Genomic DNA, 23,439 nt, shown 5'->3' with positions numbered 1-23,439 from the left:
TATGGTAAGCACTCGTTTAAAATCAATTATTCTTGACGGCATCAAGACATTATTAGAGGGAGATATTTACGAAATTCGTTATTGACTTATGATTCTGCCGTAAAACAGTTGCGTTTGCACGATCGTGTTTTGTTTTTTTGAGGGAGTCGAGTGTAATTAGAAGGATTGGTGCTATTAGGTTTTCTTAAACCTTATGCAATACACTTAACGCAATAGATGTTTTGTAAAGAAATAAGGAAGACAAAAGACTAGACAGATATTTAACATATTTGCTCATATCATTAAAATAATAAATTGATTTGATTTGATGTAATAGTAAAATTGCACGGGCATGGAGGCATAAAATTTTAGTCCCCAGGAATGGTAATGCATGAGAATATTATACTCGTATATTGTTGTTATGAAACTAGCGTCGCGTATGACAGAATCTGTAGCTTTAATGGCACAATAGTTTCACACGTTTATCCAAATAAAAATAGTTTCATATTGGTAAATCTCTAAATGTAAAGAATACAAATTTAAGTAAGTACCAAATAACACAAATTTGCTGTCAAAATTCAGGAATACTGAAAGGTCAGACAAAACATGCATTTTCATTTATAGCCTACCTTCTCTGGCTCTCGATAAAGCCACACAAACTCTATTTTCAATGGACAAAAATCCAACTTTGTTGTCAATATTGTTTCTCACTAACGACAGAATAATTATTTTGGCCTCCTCTCCTTGATAATTATCAACAACAGTGATTTTTACACGTGATAGAAAATGATACAATTCACGTTGCTGTAACAAAACGTGAATAATTAAAATTAAACTAAAACACTTGAGGTATTAATATAAATATCTTATAATATATATACGGTACACTAACTTTCCTCATGTAAAACATTTGACCAGAATACGCGGCCAGTATTGTGATGTCCTCAGGATTGTAGTCTTGTTGCATAAGATAGTTCGCAAGACCGAGTGCCAAGTCTGCTTCTTTGTGGTTCGTACGACTGTTACTATCATCAATTTCCTGCAAGTTATAATTTGCTGTTGTTGCGTTTTTCATATTTTACTTTCAAATTATCATTACATTCTAAATTTACAAAATGTCATGCACGAGTATATATGTAAAAACTCCAAACTATGATCTTCGGAACGGTTATACCTACCTCTTCTTTATAATCGTGAGTAAAAAAAAATAAACTGTTGGTCATTCCACGCACAGGAAGAAATTCCATGACAGAAGAATGATTCTTGAGATCTGGGTATATGTGTGGAACGATAAGAGAAGCGATCTCTGGTCTCATGCGATGTTGAACATCTAGTCGCCGGTTGGGAATTTGGTTTTTAATCATTCTTTCGAAAAGAGACACTTCCAAACCATAGTGTTTGGCAAGTTTTATGTATGATGCCGAAGGTCGCAACTGCTGGTGGTCACCTATGAAAACAGTGTAAATATTTATAAGACCATGAGTTTTGGTTTACGGGATAGTAATCTATCCTACGTGAACGGAAATGAGATGTAATATAATAGTTTACAAGAGTCACATAGCTATCGAATACTATAACTACTGTAGATACTTGATAGTAATATGTTGTGGTAAATTGTTTGTAGAAACTTATGGCAGTGGTGCAGTTTAGCAATGCAAGTATTTAATATTCTGTTGTATGTTAATATTAATGTGTATATGGGAATTACTATATATAAGTTGTAGCTACCCCTTACCGATTAGTATAAGATGCTGGCAACCACCACTGAGCGCTGCAACAATGTGCTGTTCCAAAACTTCTGCCGCCTCTTCTACTATCACTATAGATAAAATAATTGTCAATGTTAATGTAATGTTATTGTGATATCCTTCGATTTCACTGTCATGATAGAAAAGGAGAACAAAATATATGTGTTGTTGTGTTTTAAATCAAATGTTATAAAAATATCATTGCACGAATATATATATATATATCCGCTCAGCGTTATACTCTCTGTTTGATTCTTCTAGAAGTTAATTTTTCAAATTTTATATAATTTAAGATATCTATGAGTACTACACAATAGCAATCGCTCGCTTACCAATGGAAGATTGAAGATTCTGTAGCATTTTGTGTAATCGGGCAGCTCCGGTAGTTGTAATGCCGATAACCTTTGCACGTCTCATGTGTAAGAGATCGAAATACATTCTTGCATCCTCGTAAGCATTTCGTTCTTCTTCGTATTCGTTCTATAAAAATATATTAATTTTTAAGTATATTAATGTCAAATGTCCATTCTGTTATTTTGTCACTCTTATTTTATTAATATACTAGCTTTTTGTCTGCTTCTTAGGAAAACCAATGAATTATCTCTCTTCACTTGTATACGTCATCCTTTACTGTCTACTCTGAAAAATTTGGAACTCTCTTCCCATGCCCATCCGTGAGAGTCAATCCCTAAATATTTTTAAAAATATACACAAAGCGCAATTTCTATCCTTATAAACATATTTAATTTATATGTATGTGTAAGTATATAATTATGTTCATGTATATAGTATGCTGTGTGGCCTCAGCATAGAATAGGCCACTCCGTCCTTTCCTGTGGGTGTAGTGAGAGGCGACTAAGGGAACTTAATAGTAAAGGGATAGGCAGCAGCGTTCCTTTTAAAACATGTCTCTAAAAGTTTAACTGCGGTTGCCAACCTGCCTGCCAAGCGTGGCAACTACTGTCAAAACTACCCTTATGGGGAAGGAAATTTTTTTATCGGTAAAGAGAATATTTCTGTGACTTTCAGTTGTGTATCGCGACAGAAGACATTTGGATTGATCCATTCTCTTTAATTGTAGAGATTGATTTAGGGCATGTGCTGTATATCGACGACAAGCACCGAGCTTCAGGTCTTGTTTTATAAAACGCGACAGAGTCTTAACGGGAATGTTCATTTCCCTCGATAAGATTTTTTGCTTCCTAATAGGGTTTTGACGAATTCTGGCTTTAACAGCATTAACAGCCTTTGTAATTCTAATAGCACGTGGCCGCCCCGATCTTTTCTGATCTTCGACAGAGGAAATGTTGTCGTATTTGTTGACAGTATGATATACAAACATACGGCTAATAACAAACTTTTGAAGTATCTGGAATATGATCGACGGCTCCATACACACATTGTGCAAGGCGATCACAGCAATCTTATTTTCTTTAGCAGCCTATTCCATATTGTAATTTGATAATGAATACGAAAAAATAAGAGAAATGGAAAGAAGTTTTTAAAATAATAAACGTGTTCCAAATTTAAAATAATTAAAAAGTTGAAAAAAAGAAGTTTTTATGTAATAGTATTTATAGCCAGATTAGTTATATATGTATCATCATCATCTCAGTCATTATCCATCCACTGTTGGACACAGGTCTATTCCATAGATTGCAATAATGAACGGTTCTGAGCCACCTGCATCCATTGACTCCCTGAAATACATTTGAGGATGTCAATCCATTCAGTGAGGGGAAAGGGGTCGTCCTACACTGCGTTTGCTCGTACGGGATTGCCAATCAAGAACCTTTTTTCCCATCGGTTGTCTGTTCTTCGAGCTATGTGGCCAGCCCACTGTCACTTTAGATTGCTTATCCTTCTAAGTGTATATATACAATTTAATATAATGGGTTATGTATAAACTAAAGTCTGTCTACTCATTTTCATCTGTAAATTGTTACAGTATTGTACATGTACACCGTTCTATCTGCTGACGTTTATGTTCCTTTCTACTTTGGATTTGGATAAAACACACACCGGTTTTTAAGTTAGACCTTCAGGAATATAATCGTTAAAACCATATCTATTTTGATGCAGTGGTTTTTTGCGTGATGCCGAAACAAATATATCAACAGAAATTTCAACAATTTTTGCTTTGGCATTTATTGGTCTTATTAAGACCCCATATTATTTTTTCTTAAATATTTTATTTATATACAGACATGGTCTAGTTACACTTTTATTATGTTAGTATTATGTATGAGTATAAATTTTACTAATATAATAAAACTGTATACACATATACTTATATAATCAAAAAATGATATAATCAAAAAAATATACTAATATAATGAAACTGTATACCTACATTTTTTCTATGTATTAATAGGAAAAAATAAGTTGGGTGCGATTATAGAGAAATTAAAGGAAAAAATTCCAGTTTCAATAAATAATTTTAAACAATAGAATAGAGGGTAGATTAAACTGTCTTATGATTATCGACTAATATTAATAAACCATAGATCATTTATAGGTGCTTATAAAAAAGTTATTTATTTGCATAGTAGTAATATTTTAATATAATTAAACGTTTTTATTGTATAAATGATCGAATAATAAAAATAATCCACAGCATAATTTTAACATAAGCGACCAAAGTCACGTAATCTAGGTAGATATATAAATTACAAACATATAATGTATTTATTTACTTCAATAATATCAATGACAATAATATAAAAGCTTATTAAGATTAGATAGGTATCTAGAGCAAACCTAAAAAGAAATAGATATTTAACAACGATAATTCTTACTTGTAATGTCGAAGCTTGTTCTTTTAACTGTAGAGTAATGTTCTCTATCCATGTAAAATATGTATTCCATCGATCAATGGCCGGCATACTCTTTACGTTTCTTTCATTGAGTTTGCGTGCATTTTCCCCAGCTTGGAATTTTCTTTTCATATCCTATACAATAATATTAATTATAAATTTTTCACTCTGTAACGAACTGGAATGATGAATATTTTAAATATAACTAGATAAAATTAAAGTATTGCAGATGAAACTTACGAAATTATTAGAAGTGGTTAAAAAATAGATTGCAAATTTTAAATAGAAAGATTCATAAACATGTTAAAAACATCTTTTGCTTCATTTGCTTTCATAACTCGTCTTAAGCCATTATGACCCAAGACTCTTAATTTCTACCTAGCTACTTACTTAATATAAATTTAATTTTTATACGGCTGTGCTTTCTTTTTATTATACCAATGAGGTAGCAAAGAAGCGTACGGCCTACCTGATGATAAGCGAATAAGCCTGTTACATTTCGAAGGATAACATAATGGTAGTCAATTACATACTTACAAGGTATAATATCTTAGTACTCAGAAATAGGGAGGAATCCATGTTTATATTTGTATTTGACGGATAACCAAATAAAAACGAAAACATTATAATGCCCACTACAATTAAATAAGCTATTGGATTTCTATTGAAAATCTTACTAAGACACAAAGTTTTATGGTATAAAAATTAATCAATGAAGTATATGTTCGCTTTGATATATCTATTTATATCAGTTTATAGAAAAAAACTTTAACAATGAAAACAAGTATACTTAATTAGTAATCAGAATTGGACAGGTACTAACATTAAATAATGCTATAGAAGAATATGTATTTATAATATCTGCGTCAAGTTGCTCATAATAATTTTGTGATTTTCCTTCTAATTTTTTCTGAGATTTCAAATAATTTAAATACTTCTGTGCTTTCGTTAAAGAAAATGACGAAGTAAAACTTAAATCTTCTATTTGTTTAGCATTATCATCAAGAAAATTATCATCGTCTAAGTTTAATTCCACTCTTTGATATACATCTTCGTCAACATTATTACTAATTTCAACATTTTCATGTATCTCTTCAGTGGCTTCAACATAAGTCATGTGCTCAAACAACCATGACTGTAATGGATCGCTTCCGTAATGTCTTTCAAGAATTTTACTCTCTGGTTCTAATACTTTAATATTATCGTATGTGAGAATGCTATAATTCAAATTTTGGATATTATCATGTATTTTTTTCAATCTCGATACAATGCGTTGAAAAATTCGTTTTTGATCATAATATACTGTTTCAGATTTAGAATATTCAGTACGTTTGGTTCGTAACTTGTTTATGTTATATTGAGCCAGAGCTTCGTTTCGGGACTGACCGCCGATTCGAACTATTGACTGTGTAAATTTCAACATATGCTCAAGAAATTGGTCCAGAGCGTGGTTTGTATAACAAATCACAAGTATCTGTTTATTACTATTTTTCAGTAGAGTTTCTGCTATTTTCACCCCTAGGTAAGTTTTACCCGTCCCGGGGGGACCCTGAATGACCGCAATTTCGTTAGTTAAAGCCAGTTGAAACGCTTCATATTGACTATTATTGAAGCCTAATTCTTGTGCGTTTGGCCATGTATCTTTATTTAAAACAATGAACTTTTTATCTAAACATCTGTCAGTGTTATCATCCAAAGACATTAAATCGTGGTTACCATCATCCGTTTTTGTAATAATTATATTATATTGTGTTGTATTCTTCACATATTCTGGTGGCGACGTTGAAGGCTGTAAAAAAATACAGAAATACCTATATTAACAAGGTCATATAAGTTTCCTTATAGTGATCATTAGATATTTAAGTAATAAGTGTACTGAAAAAGAAGATAGGTACATAAGATTATAAATTAAAATTAGTAAAAATACACACATCAAAAAAGTTTAAGCAACACATACTATTTCAAATTAATAATCAATTATTATATCATTTCTTACCAAGTAGGTAATACCTATGTAAACTTTTTTGATCTAGAGGACATACTGGCTAGTTGTAATAAAAAATCTAGTATCATTTGTTTTTTTTTCACAAATTCAAAAGCGAATGCATTTGTTCGAATTTTATAGCGTTTTCTTTGCTTATTAAAATTTAGTATTCTGTATCAATTTTATGATTTAAACAATAATTTGAAAAAGTTTTGAACAAATTTGGATTTTGAGACATTTTTTACGTCATGGAGCGACGTAATTTGAACGCAGATGAAATGCAAAGAGCTGTAGGGATGTTGCAAGCGGAAAGAAGTCAATCTCAGGTATCTCGGTGTTTTGGTGTAAACAGAAGCGTTATTTGCCGTCTTCATCAGCGTTACACTAACACGAGATATCCTGCTGAGCAGCACACAGGTCGAGGAAAGTGTACAACCACACGGCAAGATCGATACATACAACTGACTGCAAGATGCCAACCGATATTAACCGCCCGAGAGATAGGTTTAAGGGTACAAAATTCAAGTGGTGTTGTTATTAGCTGCCAAACTGTGCGAAATCGACTGCATGAGTATGACCTATGAGCGTGACGGCCAATTAGGTGCCTATCCATACGTCACGGGAATCGCGCTCGTCAAAATGAATGGTGTAGGGAACACATTACATGGACCCGGGAACAATGGGATAAAATTTTATTTTGCGATGAGTCTCGATTTGGGTTTAAGCCTGGTACTAGAAGGACCGTCGTCCTGGAAATACTGAAAGACAGGTGCATTCAGGAAGTGCATCCATACAACGGCTCAACAGTTATGGTATGGGCGGGTATTATGAAGAATAGACAAACTGAGCTCATTTTTGTAAATGGTAACATGAACGCTGTAAATTACGTTGAGGATGTTCTAAGGCCTTATATTCTTTATTCTTTATTGTACACAAAACATACTGGTAATTACAATTCATTATAAACATAATGTACAAAGGCGAGCTTATCTCTAATAAGAGATTTCTTCCAGCAAAACCTTTCCATGTTAATGTGTTATTTTATAAATAAAAATAGGCAGTCATACGATCTGCATATATTGCATAAACGCATAAGTTATGTATACACAAAGAATAATACAAACTACACATTATAAATTACATAAAATACCCTGTAAACATACACATATATTTACACAAACATACATATACACATACATATATATACACATATAAACATATATAAATATACATACACATATACATAATACGTCAGCATAGTGATAAGTAATGCTCTCTTAAACAGACGACGCTTAAACATGCCTATACTTGCCGATTCCCTTATTTCGGATGGCAGACTATTCCATAGTCGAATGGATATAACTGTAAAGGAATTCCCAAAAGCCTGAGTATGATGTGGAGGAGTTCTTAGAAGTAATCGTGTCTGAGGGCGAAGTGGTTTATCTCTTGAATATAAATATTCATAACGCTCGCGGAGATAACAAGGAATGGAGGGATTATGCAAGATATTGTAAAGAAGCGTCAGTATATGGACATTCAATCGAAAACGTGAAGGTAACCATTTCAATTCTTTTCGATATTTGGAGACATGATCAAACTTACGCATTTTAACCATAAACGAAACGAATGCATAAATTTTGTAGACGGTCAATTTTAGAAAATAACTCTGAAGTGGCGTCAAGAAAACATACATCTGCATAATCCATAAGGGGAAATAATAATGTTTGGGCTAAATTGACCTTTGTTTTAATAGGTAGAAAATTTTTTAGACGTCTGAGTGAGTGAACAGTCGCATGTACTTTTTTACTTATCTGGTTTACGTGAGACGTCCAGGAAAGATTTCTGTCAAAAAGTACGCCCAGATTTATATGTCCGTCTATTCGTACGAACACTTGGCTCCGATTTCACGTTGATGCATGACAATGCGCGTTCGCATACTGCTTTGCACACACGGGAGTACTTGGTAAGGGAAAACATCCTGGTATTGCCTTGGCCTGCACAATCGCCATACCTCAACCCCATCTAGCATGCATGGGGCATGCTTCAGAGACGTGTTTTAAAGGACTTGGATGGAGTGACAACAAAACAACAATTGATGGACTTACTAAAATTTCATTGGGAGCAATTGCCGCAGGATAACATTAACAGTCTTATCGATTCTATGAACAATCGGTGCCAGAAAGTTCTCCATAACAGAGGAGGCCATACTTTGTATTAATTTATGCAATTTTTGTACAAATATTTAATTTTAGTTTAAGTTTAGTTTATTAGGCACCTTACTTTGTACTACGTACATACAGTACTTACTCGTAATTATTGTTAATTAAGATTATTAAAAAATAAATAAAAAAAAACAAATGTTGTTTAATATAAAAAAAGCATTAAAAAATAATATAAATAAGAAAATACTAAGGATTTTATGCGAAAACACATTGTAAAATTGAAATTTGTAATTATGTTGCTTAGAGTTTTTTTATGTGTGTATATGCCGAAAATACTCGAGCATACGAGTATCTTTTAAAAAAAACAATAAGTGCATTGATAAGAAAAGTTTATCAAATTATGTTACACAAATTGGGTATTTTATTTTCTCATCATTTTTATCAAGAGTATTAAGATACTTAGTGTTGATATCTCTAACGACAGACAGTTATATTATGGAGCTATCCGTCAGTCAAACTGCGGAGTTACTTTAAACATAAAGTCAAACTAACATAAAAAAAAACTCAGTGTTATTAAAATTAACACAGACGATTAATGCACTATTATTTGTAAAATAGGTACCATATAGAGTATTGTTGTCTTACTTCTTGTATTAAATATTGTATGTACAATTTTTATAGAAGTTCTTTTTTTGGAGTGAAACTTTTTTCTGAGCAATAATTTATCACAACATTAATAACTATATTATTACCTACATCACAATTTCGCGAATGTAGGTAGAGAGTTTATTCTTGAGTTGTTGGTTATTTACATTGTCATCCTGAATTTTTTTTATTGGGTGATAATGGAATAGTAACACTGCCCGTGCTATCGGGATACGCTGGTGAAGCACCAGTGAGGGATGACAGGTGAGGATGAAAAGGTAGGTCAGTTAACCCATCGAGACGAATTCCACTAGAATTAACCACGATGGTTTCCAGGGGGAACCGCGTGGATCTCGACCTGATAGGTTGTATTACTAGCAATGGGTCAATTAGTCCCCGTTACTAATAATCCCTCCCCCCCCCCTGTCATCCTGAGTTACCTATAAGGAACGCCACCTTTTACTTACTTCTGCTTTAACAATATACTTCTGCATAGCCAGATGTTGCGCAAAAGTGGGGCTCTGAAGTACATTCAACACATGGTAGTAAGGCTCAAAGTATACTTCACTTTCAATCATAGTGTATGAATCTCCAGGGTTTAGCTGGATTTGTTGATTGACCATAGCTATCGGTAACTGTAAATTTAAAAATGTGTTAACAAACATCATGCACATTACCAGTTGAGTATTTCGTGAAATAATTTTTAAATAGGTCTGATTATGAATAATCATCATCATCATTATATCAGCTGTTAACTGTCCATTGTTGAACATAGGTCTCCCTTATAATGGGGGATAATGATTTGCTAGTAACTACCATACTTGGCAGGCGGGTTAGCAACCGCAATTAGGCTTTGGTGATGTTTTAAAAGGGGCGCTGCTGCACATGCATTGATCATTAAGTTCTTTAGTGGCCTCTTACGACACCAAAGGAAGGGATGGCCCATTCTATGCCAGAGTCATGCAGCACTGGTTGTGAATCGTTTAACTAAATTACAATAGATACAATTACATATATTAAATACATTTATTTAAATTAATTTAATACAGGTGCAAACTTGATTTTAAGTAATGTCTCAATAATGGCAAGGCTTGTGAGGTGTCATGGGCATGTAAATATTCTGTGATGTTCAATCATACTATTCATGGCTATAGGCTACAGTTACCACTTTCAATTATGTGGATGGATTGTCAGCTTACTATTCCAAGTTTCATTAAAAATATATTTTTTTACGGTGGACTGATTGTGATATTATCTGATGAATATTTATCTGGTGTTTAAAATTAGTGTTCTGAGGCAAGCCCATCTAAAATAATAATGTGAAGAAAAAAAAAGAAACAGTATTAAATTATTAATGTGAAGAGTATTTACCTGGCCTCTACTTAAGCAAGCAACATCCCGGTCTATAATTGTGGCGACGGCGAATTGCTTGAAATCATCTTTTGAAAATAACAAAAGGGAACCAAATAACATGCGTTTGCTGCTTTTCCAATTGATTTTGAAAAACCTCCTATTGGAGGATTTATCTACTTGTACCAATAAGCCAATTTTGTTGGCAGATACGTAGGGTGACAATAACTTAACATTATTGTATACCCTGAAATTGTAATAAAGAATTGTATTCAAGTACTTTGTGTGATAAAAACAAATAAATAAGGGTATTACTAGTACACAGCGTTAGAGGATATCCATAATCATAATTAATTACATAAGGTTTTTTTTTAATCTGGACCTTGTATCCCCCTTAATAAGATTTGGCGAGATAAGGGGAGACTTCATCCTCCTTTAAGAGAAAGTTTAAATAGTTAAATTTATTTAATACCAATTGGGATCGCTTCGTTAATTTAGGTTAGGTAGTTTTTGAATTAATTTATTACAAACAAACAAATAATCGTCTTTTTCCTCTTTATAATAATAAATATCATGAGTCCTGCTTTTAAAATTTAGTTGTGTCCGACTAATTTCAAACTGAATAGGAGTCCTTATCATAAATGCATTCAAAGGTGTTGCCTGAAGTACATATTGATATTATTAGGAAAATATATTCTATAAGTTGTTACAATATATTTACTAATCAGTTTCACCCTTCAAGGCAGCTTCAAAGGTTTACTTATGTACCTATGTATTTCGTGAATTGCACAGTTTATTGTTGGAATAATATAATTTTGCCTATATAATTTACCTTTGTTAATTTTAAGGATAGGTTTCTGTCAGCTAAGTTCTCCGAGAATCTGGAGTGCGCTTTATATCTATATATCTATTAGTACATTACTGCAGCGGCCAGCAACTAAGGCATTAATGGACGAACGTGCAAATGTGGGCCGAGGCGTAGCAGAGGCACACATATGTGAGTCCATCAATGCCTAGTTGTGGCCAGGGCTTGTATAGTACTTTTCTCAAACAATGCGCGGAAATCAAAAACACAATTTAACTTTTTAAGTTCAATGACGAATAACGAACAATAATAATTTTTCACGCGCCATAATGTTCCTTTGTTTTTTTTTTCAATAAACAGCTTTCTATTTGCAAGCCAGTTCGAAATTTAAATAAAACCTTTTATTAGTTACCTCCTTGATAGCCATGTTTCAAAGTAAAAGGTCATTCCATTTTTATTACAGGTCAGATATGAGTTTACGTACAACTTTTGCCGGCCGCTGCCGGCATGTATCTGGCCAGTACGGCAATTTTGATTTATCTCGAAGAAGATTGTTAAAATAATGCTCACATTTCGAAGCATGTTTGAGAAAACAACTTAATGCTATAAAAATATAGGTACTCATATGAAATGAAAGAACTTACCGTATATTGTCATATTTCCGTTTGTTAGGATTTTCCAAGTATTGTACTAAAATGAAAAAGATTTATCAAAATAATATTCAGTTTACAAAGTCGCCCAAAATATGTGCTCGCATCTAAATATTTTGAGCGTACTTATGTGTAGGTACTATATAAATACTATAAGCTTTCAGATTATAGTACTTATTATTTATAGTGCTTATATAGTACCTACACATAGAGAGCTTTTATGTATTTAAAAGTGTAAAATGTTTCATAAGAATGTACCTATATTGAAAACTGTTTTATGATTTTTTTTTAATAAATGGAAATGAAATGGTAACCTTACTTGCGCAATTGATATATACTAATGGGGCATCAGCGAGGGATAATAAGGTAAGAATGAAGATAGGTCAGTTGGCTCATCGTGATGAATTAGCTATATATGAATCATGAAATTTCCAGGGAAGATCAAGTTAAATGATCTGACCTGAGAGCACTATATCCTATATTGTTAGGAATAATAATTCCTACTGTTAACTATACTCTCTTACGATACATGAGGTTGAATTACTTAATTAAATAATAATATATTAAGCTTTATATATATTACTTATTCCTTTACGGAGCGGTCCATAGCAGTCTTCCAGCATCAAACGAAATTGTATATCTAGGTAATGATCGACGTCTTTGTACGCTCCGTCAACAATATTCGGACGTAAAAATGGCGGTCGCATCAAATGATAACGATTTGGTATTATTGGAACTAGCCGAAAGTCGTCCGGCGGTTCTTTTTCTTCATTGGTATTATCATTCGCTTGGTTCTGAAATAATATAAATACTTTTATTATAGTCTATTAGAAATTAAATTACTTAGACTTGTGCCAAATATATGTTAATCGCGTATCTTCGGAGATACGCCAATAATCAAATTGCATAGCCCTTTTCCTTATTTTCTAAATCAAACGTGTTCAAAATTAATGATCAAAATAGTATTAAACAATAAATTCCTGTTCATTTTGGATAATATTAAAAATATGAAAAAGATATATTCATGTATGTTTGTTAGTCTCAGTCAATACACACATATAATCACTTTCGAATAGTTTTTTTTATGAAACTGGATGGCAAACAAGTATACGGCCCATCTGATGGTAAGTGGCTCAGGCTCTGGTTTATAATAATACTTACCAGATTTTTTGTCTCCCATTCCATTAATTTATTCTGTAGTTCTGTAAATTTAATCATATGTTCTGCTGGCAAACTATATCCTTGATTTTTTTCTAATTCCTCCAAGCATAGTCTTATTGTATTACATAGTAGTGATCGATACAGCTTTACAAAAGTCGACGGAGATAAATTTATCAAGCATTCCAAAAATTTTAATATATTTTTCCAAAAATTGGTTGGATTCTTCCAATATAAACGGTTTCCGTCCTTAGATTTGTTGTCATAATATGGAAGATCCATTAAATAGGTTCGCAGTTGTGTTATATATAAAGAATTAGCTACGTGTAGAATCATTTTTAGTTTCAAATCATTGAAGGATGATTCGGAAGTTTTTGCCAATATTTCAACAATCAAGACAAAAATGTCTTTTTTAGTAGTAGACGATTTGAATAGATTATTAAAAAAATTTTTCTTGTTGTTAATCTCGGCAAGAATATCATTCGATTTTGCTATTTCCTGCAAAGTTTCTAAGGGATGTTTCCTTTTTTGATTACCTGGAACATTGTTCAAAAATTAGTCACTCATTTGAATAGATTATTAAAAAAATTTTTCTTGTTGTTAATCTCGGCAAGAATATCATTCGATTTTGCTATTTCCTGCAAAGTTTCTAAGGGATGTTTCCTTTTTTGATTACCTGGAACATTGTTCATTCATGTAAATTAGTCACCGCAATAGAATAATAACAAAACGTCGTTACACAGAATCAGTCGCAGATAAAAAAAACATGCAAGTGGAATTTTCTTAGCTTCATTACTTTTGGGTTATTAAACGATATTTTTTTAGGAAATATTTTTTAACAGAAATTATTTACAATGGTAAAAAATGATAATGTGTGTTTCTGAAAGTGATAGTCACGTGAATTCAATGCTTTTTCCATCCCAAAAGGTGTCCAACATGCATATAGAAATATTCACTTCAAAAAGAACAAAACAGCTCCTCATTAAGTTACGCATCTACGTGTTGAGTAAAATTAAAGAGAACGTTCACGATTTACCTATTGTTTAAAATTGTCTTAAAAATTGAAAGTCATCATGACTGTTCTTGTGATATAATACTGATGTGATATTGTACTGATGATTTCGTGTGATGAATGAGCGTATTGGAAGACTGCAAAGCTCATCCAGTTGATTTAATAAATAAATAATGAGAATATCATTGTATTTATTATATTATTATATTATATTATATATAAACCTCCAACACGCAGTGTCAAATAATCCTTTTGGACACGCCAAAAATTTTTTGAATTGTCGAATTACTTTTTATTATATATGGTTGTTTCTTACACTGTTCATTTTTATGTGTAAGTAAATAACCACATAAATAATGTCAGTTTCTTTTAAAGTAACTAACGGTATTTACTCTCTTATTTATTTTAGAGCAAAACCACTGTATGGTGAGTGTTTTTTATTAATTCCAGTCATTTATAGTATCGTGCACGTTGCATATGTTTTATTACATTTTCTCAGCTAATGAAACTATGAACTAGTCAAAGTTTATGTCGACGCGATCAAACAAATAAATAATCGTGATAAAAACCTGCCAGTTAGGTATATTAAATGTAATGAAGTTAAAAGTAGACTTATATGAATTTGTATGTAAATGTGTAAATGCAGTGTAAATTCGAATTTCTACTATAGTAAGTCTCAGTGGAAATAAAGCGTGCAATTTATCTTAATCATGAATCTAAAATACATATATGTCCTATCTGACCTGATGACGATATATTCGTGTCTCGTTGTACGGGCTGGTTATTCTGAACGTTTTGGTTCCATGGACGTCGAGAGCCGCTAGGAGCCGAGTTACTTTGTGTTGCATTTACAGCTTGTCCTTGTATGTTTCTAGAATCTGTAATTTATAACCTGAAGTAATATTTGGAACTAATCTTACGTTAATTTCGAGATAGACCGTATTTTGATAAATATTTCCCCGTATTAATTTTATTATGATGGAATTTACTGGAATTCAGACATTTTAAGGAGTAAAATTTTAAACAATACATAAGAATTCTTTTCGTCTTTCTGAGTTCTTAACAAACATGTCAGAATACATATATACATACATACATAGAAAATAAATACCTAAGTGACACATAATTGCACCAATTGTCTAGTCTTCAAGTCCGAACGAAATAGAAACTAAATTTGAACAAAAGTTTGTTTATATCCGGGGGAAAATTTAATATATATATATATATATATATATATATATATATATATATATATATATATATATATATATATATATATATATATATATATATATATATATATATATATATATATATATGAAAATCCCAATGCATATAACATCGTTTTTCCCTTGTTTTTTTTGCATATAAAGAATTTATTTTAACGATATAAAGTTTGAGCTTTTATTAGAAGCACTGTGTGTGATAGTTAAATATATATAAATATAGTTTGTATAAGTTTATTATTACGTGTTATTAAATGCATTTAGACTATCTATTATATTTACCAAATGTGTTTTGAATGAATTAGTACTGTTTTCCTTCTTGATTACGTGCTGAAGAGAGTATGGTTCCGAAATGTTTAATAGTTGGCATGCTAGTTGGTGATTTAAACGGCTGCTGGCGAAACGGGGACAGTATTTCAGAAGGTGTTCAAGGTTCTTGTAGGGAATGTAGAAGAAAACACTATTAATTAACAGAGAATGTAAGGAGGCAGCGCGATCGTGTCTTGTTTTTGTTCGAGCGGAGACACGACGACAGTTCACCAAATTCACGCGAGAGGCGCTGCCCCGCTTACTCCCGCGTTTATTCAATGCTATCGATATACATATATAAAGAGAATAGACTAAATACAGTTACGTGTCGCCTACAGTTCTGAATGTCGGTGTTATTACATGAGCACAATTCATCAGTTGTTATATGAAATCTGCAAAGGTATTCCTTCTGATACCCATGGTTACTCAAAAGTTGTGTAATGTAAAAGTAAGGTTCAATACGCTTAGGACCTCTTGGAGTATATCAAATGATGGGCACCACTTTTTTAGGTGGCTGCACTTGTTAGGGTCTTCAAATATCCGTCTGTCTGCGTCCTTGCCCAGTGTTTGATAATGATGTTTTCCGTAGAACATAGGGAATCGTGAGAATGCAGTCGCGTAGCGTCCCATAGCCGCGGCTCTAGCGGCAGTATCTGCGGCTTCATTACCGTCGATGCCGACGTGAAAGCGAAGCCACGTGAAGGATATTGTCAAGCTTCGTGAATTAGCTTCATGTAAAGATGCGTGAATATCGACGACCAGCGAGTTGGTGCTGTTTGGGTTGCTAATTTCTATTAAGGAAGACTTGCTGCGGACAATACTACGGCCTGAGTATGCTTACCTTTGAGAACCCATTCGCAAGCATGCTTAATGGCCAGGAGCTCTGCCTGGAACACAGAACAAGTAGGGTGAAGCTTCAGTTTTTTAGTGTACAATTTTCTATTAAGATGATGAGCGACTACAGCAGCTCCTACACCCTCCTCTCGTTTGTTGCCATCTGTATACATGGCATAACATTGCGAATCTAGGAATGCTGTGAGTTCTTCGGTGGAAGTGATCTAGGCGAAACTAATCTTCTTTCGCAGTGCTGGATGTAACAGATCGCTTATGGGTGCCGGGGAGTCCCACTGGATCGCATCGGGTAAAATCTTAGTCACCCAAGTCACCCGAGCCCTTTCAATTTCTGCCACTTCTTCCACTTTAGAGCAAATGGGTGTGAGTTGAGCAAGAATTATAGCGACCTCAGTATTCGGAAGCCCCCCACTATTTTATGAAACGCTACGGAGGATGTCATTATGGAAGAGCTTCTTACTTAATATGTAAAAATGGGTGACGTGACCGAACTATCTCCGAACACCAAATCCGAATTTTAATGAAATTTTATATATTTATATTTGTGTTCGAATTTGAGAGATAGGATAGTTTTAACTAGATAAGAAATAATGGACTGAGTGGGGGGCAAAGAAAAGTTTGCTAGTTTTATATATTTTAATAAGAATATGCTTCAATAATTTGAAGATATTCAAGCAGTAGCCCTCCCTCTTAAAACATCACCAAAGTCTAACTGCAGTTGCCAAGTGTGGCAACTACGGGCTTAACCACCCTTATGGGGGTGGCCTATGTTCAGTAGTTAACGGCTGATGTGATGATGCTTTAATAATATATGAGATAGTTAATGTTCTGTGCACAAAAAATATCGACTTCAATTGTGGCAGAACCAGTATTTTGATTTAAAAACTAAACTATTAAATCAATTTTCATAAAATGTTTATGGAACTAATCTGTAAGCATATCTTTTCAGATAAAATAATAGTTTTCCAAATCGGTTTACAACTGACGGAGGTATGAGGTAACAAACATAAGTTCAAAACTTTTTCGATGTCGATTGAAGATTCCTATCTATATGATATTGTTTATTCATTTATGTACTGTATTGGAACGGTAAGCTATTGTAGGTAGCTATAGAGTTCAAAGTATCTGAAAGTATCATAGGGTATAACCGACTTCAAAAAAGGTGGAGGTTCGTAATTCGGTTGTTGTTTTTTTACGTTGTTTATAACACTCAGTTTTAAATCGATTTTGAATTTTTTTGAAAGATATTTATTTAGTTAGGTTCCAAAGAAATTTTATCAAAATCTGTTCTGTAGTTAAATTCTTAAATCAAAATAATTGGTTCTGCCTTAATAGAAATATTTTTTTTTAATAATTTATCTGCTCAATTTTGTAAAACTATGGTATATTCAATTTATAGTATATTTTAGATAAACAAATACTACTGAATATATTACTTACTTGCTCCATACTAAGCAAAGCTTGTACTCATTAATGGCTACTGGACAATTTAAAAACAAAGAATTTGGTTTTTTAGGGTTTTTATTCTAGTTCCACCTCCATATGAATGAACTTCCTGACAAAATTTCAAACGTTCTTGACATCCAGATGTCTTCCAAACTCGAGTACGTATCTGGCCTAACTGAAACGAGACTCATCAGAAAAGCAAACCAGTCTTCTTCTTCTTAATTTCTGTGTTCGTGAGTAATGGACTCACGAACGCAAACGGGCCTTATAATTACACTTTACGCAAATAATTTAGGATGGTTTGTTTGTTTATCAGCAACCCTGAAGAGCTATGGAGCCTCGTAGCCAACATTATTGTGGCAAGATTTCGTCAAGCAGTATTTTGAATGTGCCGGTCCTGTCTGCAAGTGGGGATGTGAGATCGTCTTTTATGTCACTTGATCACGCCTGTTATACGATAGTGTGTCCAAATGCGGTGTATATGTGTGACGCTCTCCAAGAGCGACAGCCACAGTACGTTGCCAGGAAGAAGCTTGCAACATTCCGACAGCTCTCATCATTTCTTGTGTTAAATAATGTCGTTATTCCATATCGATGCAATATTTTTCGGTTTCAATACAAAAATTGTAATGGTTTTTTAAAAACTCCATTAGCGTTTTTACACATTTTTATAGGAATCCTGGTTAACTGTTGATTTTCTATTTTTAATCAAATTTTAAAGAAAATCTTTGTTCAGAAATATTACTAACAAACCAAAAAAAAAAAAAAAAAACTAAAATAATTATTATTAATAACGGCAACACTCCAAAACGTACTTGATCCTAGTCACTTTCGATATATGTATTTATCCCGGTCAATCAATATATCCTGGTCAAGGGAATGTTATTTCAAAAAGAATACTAAGCGAAACTGTGAACTTATTCTATCGTATGATGCGGTCAAATCGTCAAGGTCATTAGCATATTAGGTAAGCCCTTTTAAATAACATTGGAACTTTATATGTGTACGTAATATTACCTGTTGGCTCCCTAGTAGCATGGATCTTTGATTCTTGTGGTGCTTTTCGAAACGTGCGATGGTGTTTTGAGTTAGAAGTGCCTGTTGGAGATTGCCCAAATTGCAAATTTTTAGAGCCACCTGGCATTGGTGGTGCTCGGATGTTTGTAGCATGTGGAGTCCAGAGTGGTTGCCTTTGTCTTGGACGAGTAATGCCATGATTTGGTGCTTCATGAGGTCTTCTCTGATAATGTGGAGCAGAGTTTTGATAACTGCTTTGTTTATCTGGAAAGTTTACGTTTCCATTAATTTCATATGGCTCGTTTATACAAATACAAACAATATTATTTAACCAATGACGAACAGTAAGTACTTTTTAAACTAAGAGAGCTGGTAGTTAAAAATCTTCGTTTAAGTTACAAAACTCGTATCGTAAGGTAAGAGGTAACTATATTCAATGCACAGACTATATTTAATATTACCTACGGTCATAGTTGTGCATTTGCCTATGTACAGAGTAATGATTCCGCGGCTTAAATAACTGCTAAGTAAGTAGCTGTTTTAACGACTGTACAAACTATCATTGTATAGGTATTATATGATGTGCACAGATAGAAAGCAACTTACATGAATTTAAATGTTCGCCGTCGTCGTCCATGTTATGCCGTCATTATATGCCTTTGAACAGCTGAAACACAATCAATAAAATCGCTTAAGTCAGTTTGCATGAGAAAGTACAAAATAGCGCACGTTGCCGTCTTAATAGAGATTTCTTTTCAAATTATATAGAAACAAATATGCCTGAAATATTGAAGCAACTAGGAATGGAGTTATATTGCAAACCGTTGAAGTGAGATACATGCAGGTACTCGTAACATGTAATAAATGTATATTATGTACCTGATTTAAGAGAATAAATTTATTGTCTTTTTTTATAATGAAAAATAGAGATTTAACCGTTTCTTTTTCAAATAGTAAAGGTAAAGTATTTAAAAATAATAATTTACTAAGAATCGGTAATAACGACATGTCTTTGTATATTGTTAAATTAAAAGTTGATCAATAGGCCATTATGATTAATCCATACGGAGGAATGTGGATCTTTCAACACATCTACTAGGAACAATCATAAATACTTCGTAACTTTAGTAGAAGATTGCACTCATTTTGTCATACTTTATTTAATTTCACATAAATCTGAAGTTATTAAAAAATTTCAAGAATGGCATTACTTTGTTACAAAATATATTAATTCTAATATTTTTCGAAGTTAAAATCAGATAATAATGAAAAATATGGATCAGAGAAATTGAAAAATTGTTAAAAAAAAAGTATAGAAATGCAGGACATTATCTCATAGCGATAACATGAATGAGAAATAGTATATACTGTTATATCCATGGTGTTGTTCATCTCTACAGGCGACGATTGCCACTTTTCATCAGGAGGGCCGTGAGCTTGTTTGCCATTCTAAGTTGCATAAAAAATAATATAGGATTAACAATCCTATTGCTAGTGATACGTTCATCCTCACCCATCTATTTGAACCCTCACTGGTGCCCCCCCCCCCCTTCTCCTGTGTACTACACCAAAAGCGCAGATGAGATTATTATACTATTATTAAAAAAAATATAAATAAAAAAATCAGCTATTTGGGATTATTGTGTTGCTCACTTAATGGAATGGAAAACGTTGTAGTTGTCATCTGTATTCACAGATTATAGATAATAACAGATTATGATACTATAGCACATTTCATACATTGCCATTGTCTTTTGTCGGACATAACAAGGGTTATCTTATCTTCATACATGTATTTATATTTTAGGTATGTACTTATATCTACATAATAATCGAATATATCTACATAAGTTAGTACTTTAGACTTTTATATGTTTATTAATGTATGAATTCCATTATAGATTAGAAATACTTTAAATTTATTAAAAAAATTAAGAATATGCCAATTAGTATTTAAGATGGCAGTTAATAATTAACCGACTTCAAAAATAAGGTTCTCAATTTGGTTGTATCTTTTTACGACTGCTATTAACTTCTGCAGTTATAATCTGATTTGGAAAAATCCTTTTTTTTTAACTAAATAAACATAAAAACATGTAAATGTGAACTATAACTGAAAAGCTTGTAAAATCACATCAACTTCTTCTTAAACTTATTCAGCTTTGCTGCTCAGGTCCTCTGATGGGCTTAGACCGCCATTATTCACTAGTTTAGTTCTTAAATCAAAATAACGGATTTTACATTGTTGTAATCGTTTTTTTAACACAAGCTTAAATTGGAGGATCTTGTCATATATAGTAGTGTAACGTACTACATACTAAATCTAAGGATGGTAACGTTCGTTCTTTGTTTATCTTGGCTGAATTCAAATTAGTTCAATAGTTTTTGCGTGAAATAGTAAGAAACGTATTTCTATCCTCACAAACTTTCGGGTTTAAAATAATAGTAGGAATGCCTAATTTTTATACCGAAATACTGGAAAGTCCGTTCAAGTGTGAGTTGAAATCACACGCTGAGAGTTCTGTACATAAATATGAAATAAAATAACATTCATTGCATTTCTCATATAAAATGGAAACCTAATAGTTATAATTACTAATATCAAAATTCGTAATTTCTTATTTTGTGACATAATTGTAATTAAAATTTGAATAGCATAACTAAATTAGTTTTATAGATTTTTTGATAATGTCTCAACGGTGCTAATTAGAAACATCGTTTTATTATTCCTGTAATATTTACAAATACTTATATAAATCCATTCTTATATGCATCCATTTAGAAAGTAAAAGTAGATTTTCTCATACAAAATAAAAAAAAAACAACTAATTCAATTCAATCTTGGCCAGTCATATTATTAATAACTAAATATTGAACCGCTTTTTATGAAACCAATTTTACGAATTAGTTCCTCCTAGTTTCTTTGGTATATTTATTTATTTATCCTTTATTACACAATCAAACTTTGTACAAGTGGCGAGCTTAATGCCATATGGCATTCTCTACCAGCTAACCAATTTTTTAATAGGTAATAATGATATGGTAACCCTGCCTGTGCTATCGGTATACACTGGCGGGGGAACAGTGGGAGAAGATAGATGAGGATGAAAGCAGGTCAGTTAGCCTATCCTGACATATTCAACTAGAATTAACCACGGTGGTTTCTAGGGGAACCATGTGGAGGTCGACCTGACAGGGTATATTGCTAGTAATGGAGCTATTTCATCCCATTACTAACTTCCTTTTCCTCGCAGCTAACCATTAAATAAAAATAGAAAGCGTATGAAGAGCAGATGTGGTAGGAAAAATATGTGACATAATTATAGTGACAGACTGAAATAATTATACATAATAATATATAAGAAATACACATATAACATATAAACACTACTATAATATATATGGTTATACTAATATATATGAAATATATATACCTAGTCCAGCCATAAGTTCTGTTACAAATGAAAATGCACTTTCATATACTTATATGGTATTAAACCTGTTGTACTATAGGCGATTTGTAACATTCGGCCCCCTTATTATCAAGGAGTTTATTAGATTGACAATTACAAATATTATGTTGTGCCACCTCCCCTTTTGACATGACCATATTAGATCTATTTTACTATAGAAGAACCGTAACAAGCTCAAGTGGCTCCCAATACATCGACGCCGTGATTGGCATATTCTTTCTCTTCTTTATTCTATTCTTTTTAATCCTCTCACACCTTACTACCTCAAAGAACGATTCATATTTCTCGGTGACGTGCAGTCATGCTTCCTGTACCTCGAATAAAAACATACATTACCTTACCTTTGTCTAAAAACCTTTATATGTATATTTTAATCTGTACTTCATGCTACTGTATTTCAGTTGAATTGTTTATATGTCACTGTTTATTTTTATGTTTTTAATGAAATAAAGAGATAAATAAATTAATAAAATTTCAATACACGTAATCTTCCAATATTAGTAACCTTGTCTTTTTTTAAGTCGGCTAAAATTTATTTATTAATTATATTATGAACGGAATCTCTAATGTTATGAAACCAACTGGCATTTCACTACCTTTTTTAATATAAATCCTTAAATATTTCAAAACATGTAAGCATGTACTTACCTATTCAGATATAAAGACTAATTGTTATTGAAAATAAACAATGATGTCACAATTACAAGAACAGTCTATTGTTAGAAGTTGTTATAGTTTTCAAGAGAACAACGTATATGGGTGGTAAAGATTCGAACCTTCCAATATGTAGTCACTATAATCAGTGCA

General features: G+C 32.5%; 2 protein-coding genes across 2 annotated transcripts in view; both read right to left on the bottom strand.

Annotated features, from left to right (window-relative positions):
* The window catches only part of LOC113520841 (NFX1-type zinc finger-containing protein 1-like), a gene marked incomplete at its 5' end in the record, with an annotated part of 25,009 nt that extends 11,157 nt beyond the window's left edge, over positions 1-13,852 (bottom strand). Inside the window, 12 exons of the mRNA XM_052891698.1 lie at positions 609-783; positions 872-1,018; positions 1,158-1,426; positions 1,715-1,798; positions 2,060-2,207; positions 4,526-4,678; positions 5,367-6,332; positions 9,802-9,969; positions 10,706-10,931; positions 12,134-12,179; positions 12,723-12,933; positions 13,301-13,852. Of these exons, the coding sequence (XP_052747658.1) occupies positions 609-783; positions 872-1,018; positions 1,158-1,426; positions 1,715-1,798; positions 2,060-2,207; positions 4,526-4,678; positions 5,367-6,332; positions 9,802-9,969; positions 10,706-10,931; positions 12,134-12,179; positions 12,723-12,933; positions 13,301-13,852 (3,145 nt within the window). The remainder of the gene's footprint in view (positions 1-608; positions 784-871; positions 1,019-1,157; positions 1,427-1,714; positions 1,799-2,059; positions 2,208-4,525; positions 4,679-5,366; positions 6,333-9,801; positions 9,970-10,705; positions 10,932-12,133; positions 12,180-12,722; positions 12,934-13,300) is intronic.
* On the bottom strand, positions 13,852-23,439 carry LOC128199997 (uncharacterized). The gene is made up of 5 exons (XM_052891742.1): positions 23,281-23,439; positions 19,766-19,826; positions 19,160-19,423; positions 15,053-15,187; positions 13,852-13,973 (listed from the first exon to the last, which is right to left on the bottom strand). Exons 2-5 carry the CDS (start codon positions 19,794-19,796, stop codon positions 13,861-13,863), a joined length of 543 nt encoding a protein of 180 aa, XP_052747702.1. The 5' UTR covers positions 19,797-19,826; positions 23,281-23,439; the 3' UTR covers positions 13,852-13,860.

The sequence above is a fragment of the Galleria mellonella genome, unplaced genomic scaffold (assembly GCF_026898425.1).
Source record: "Galleria mellonella isolate WM207_F2 unplaced genomic scaffold, CSIRO_AGI_GalMel_v1 utg1432, whole genome shotgun sequence".
In the NCBI taxonomy this organism is placed as follows: Eukaryota; Metazoa; Arthropoda; class Insecta; order Lepidoptera; family Pyralidae; genus Galleria; species Galleria mellonella.
The sequence above is the reverse complement of the archived record's forward strand: the minus strand, read 5'-3'. Positions and strand labels throughout refer to the sequence as shown.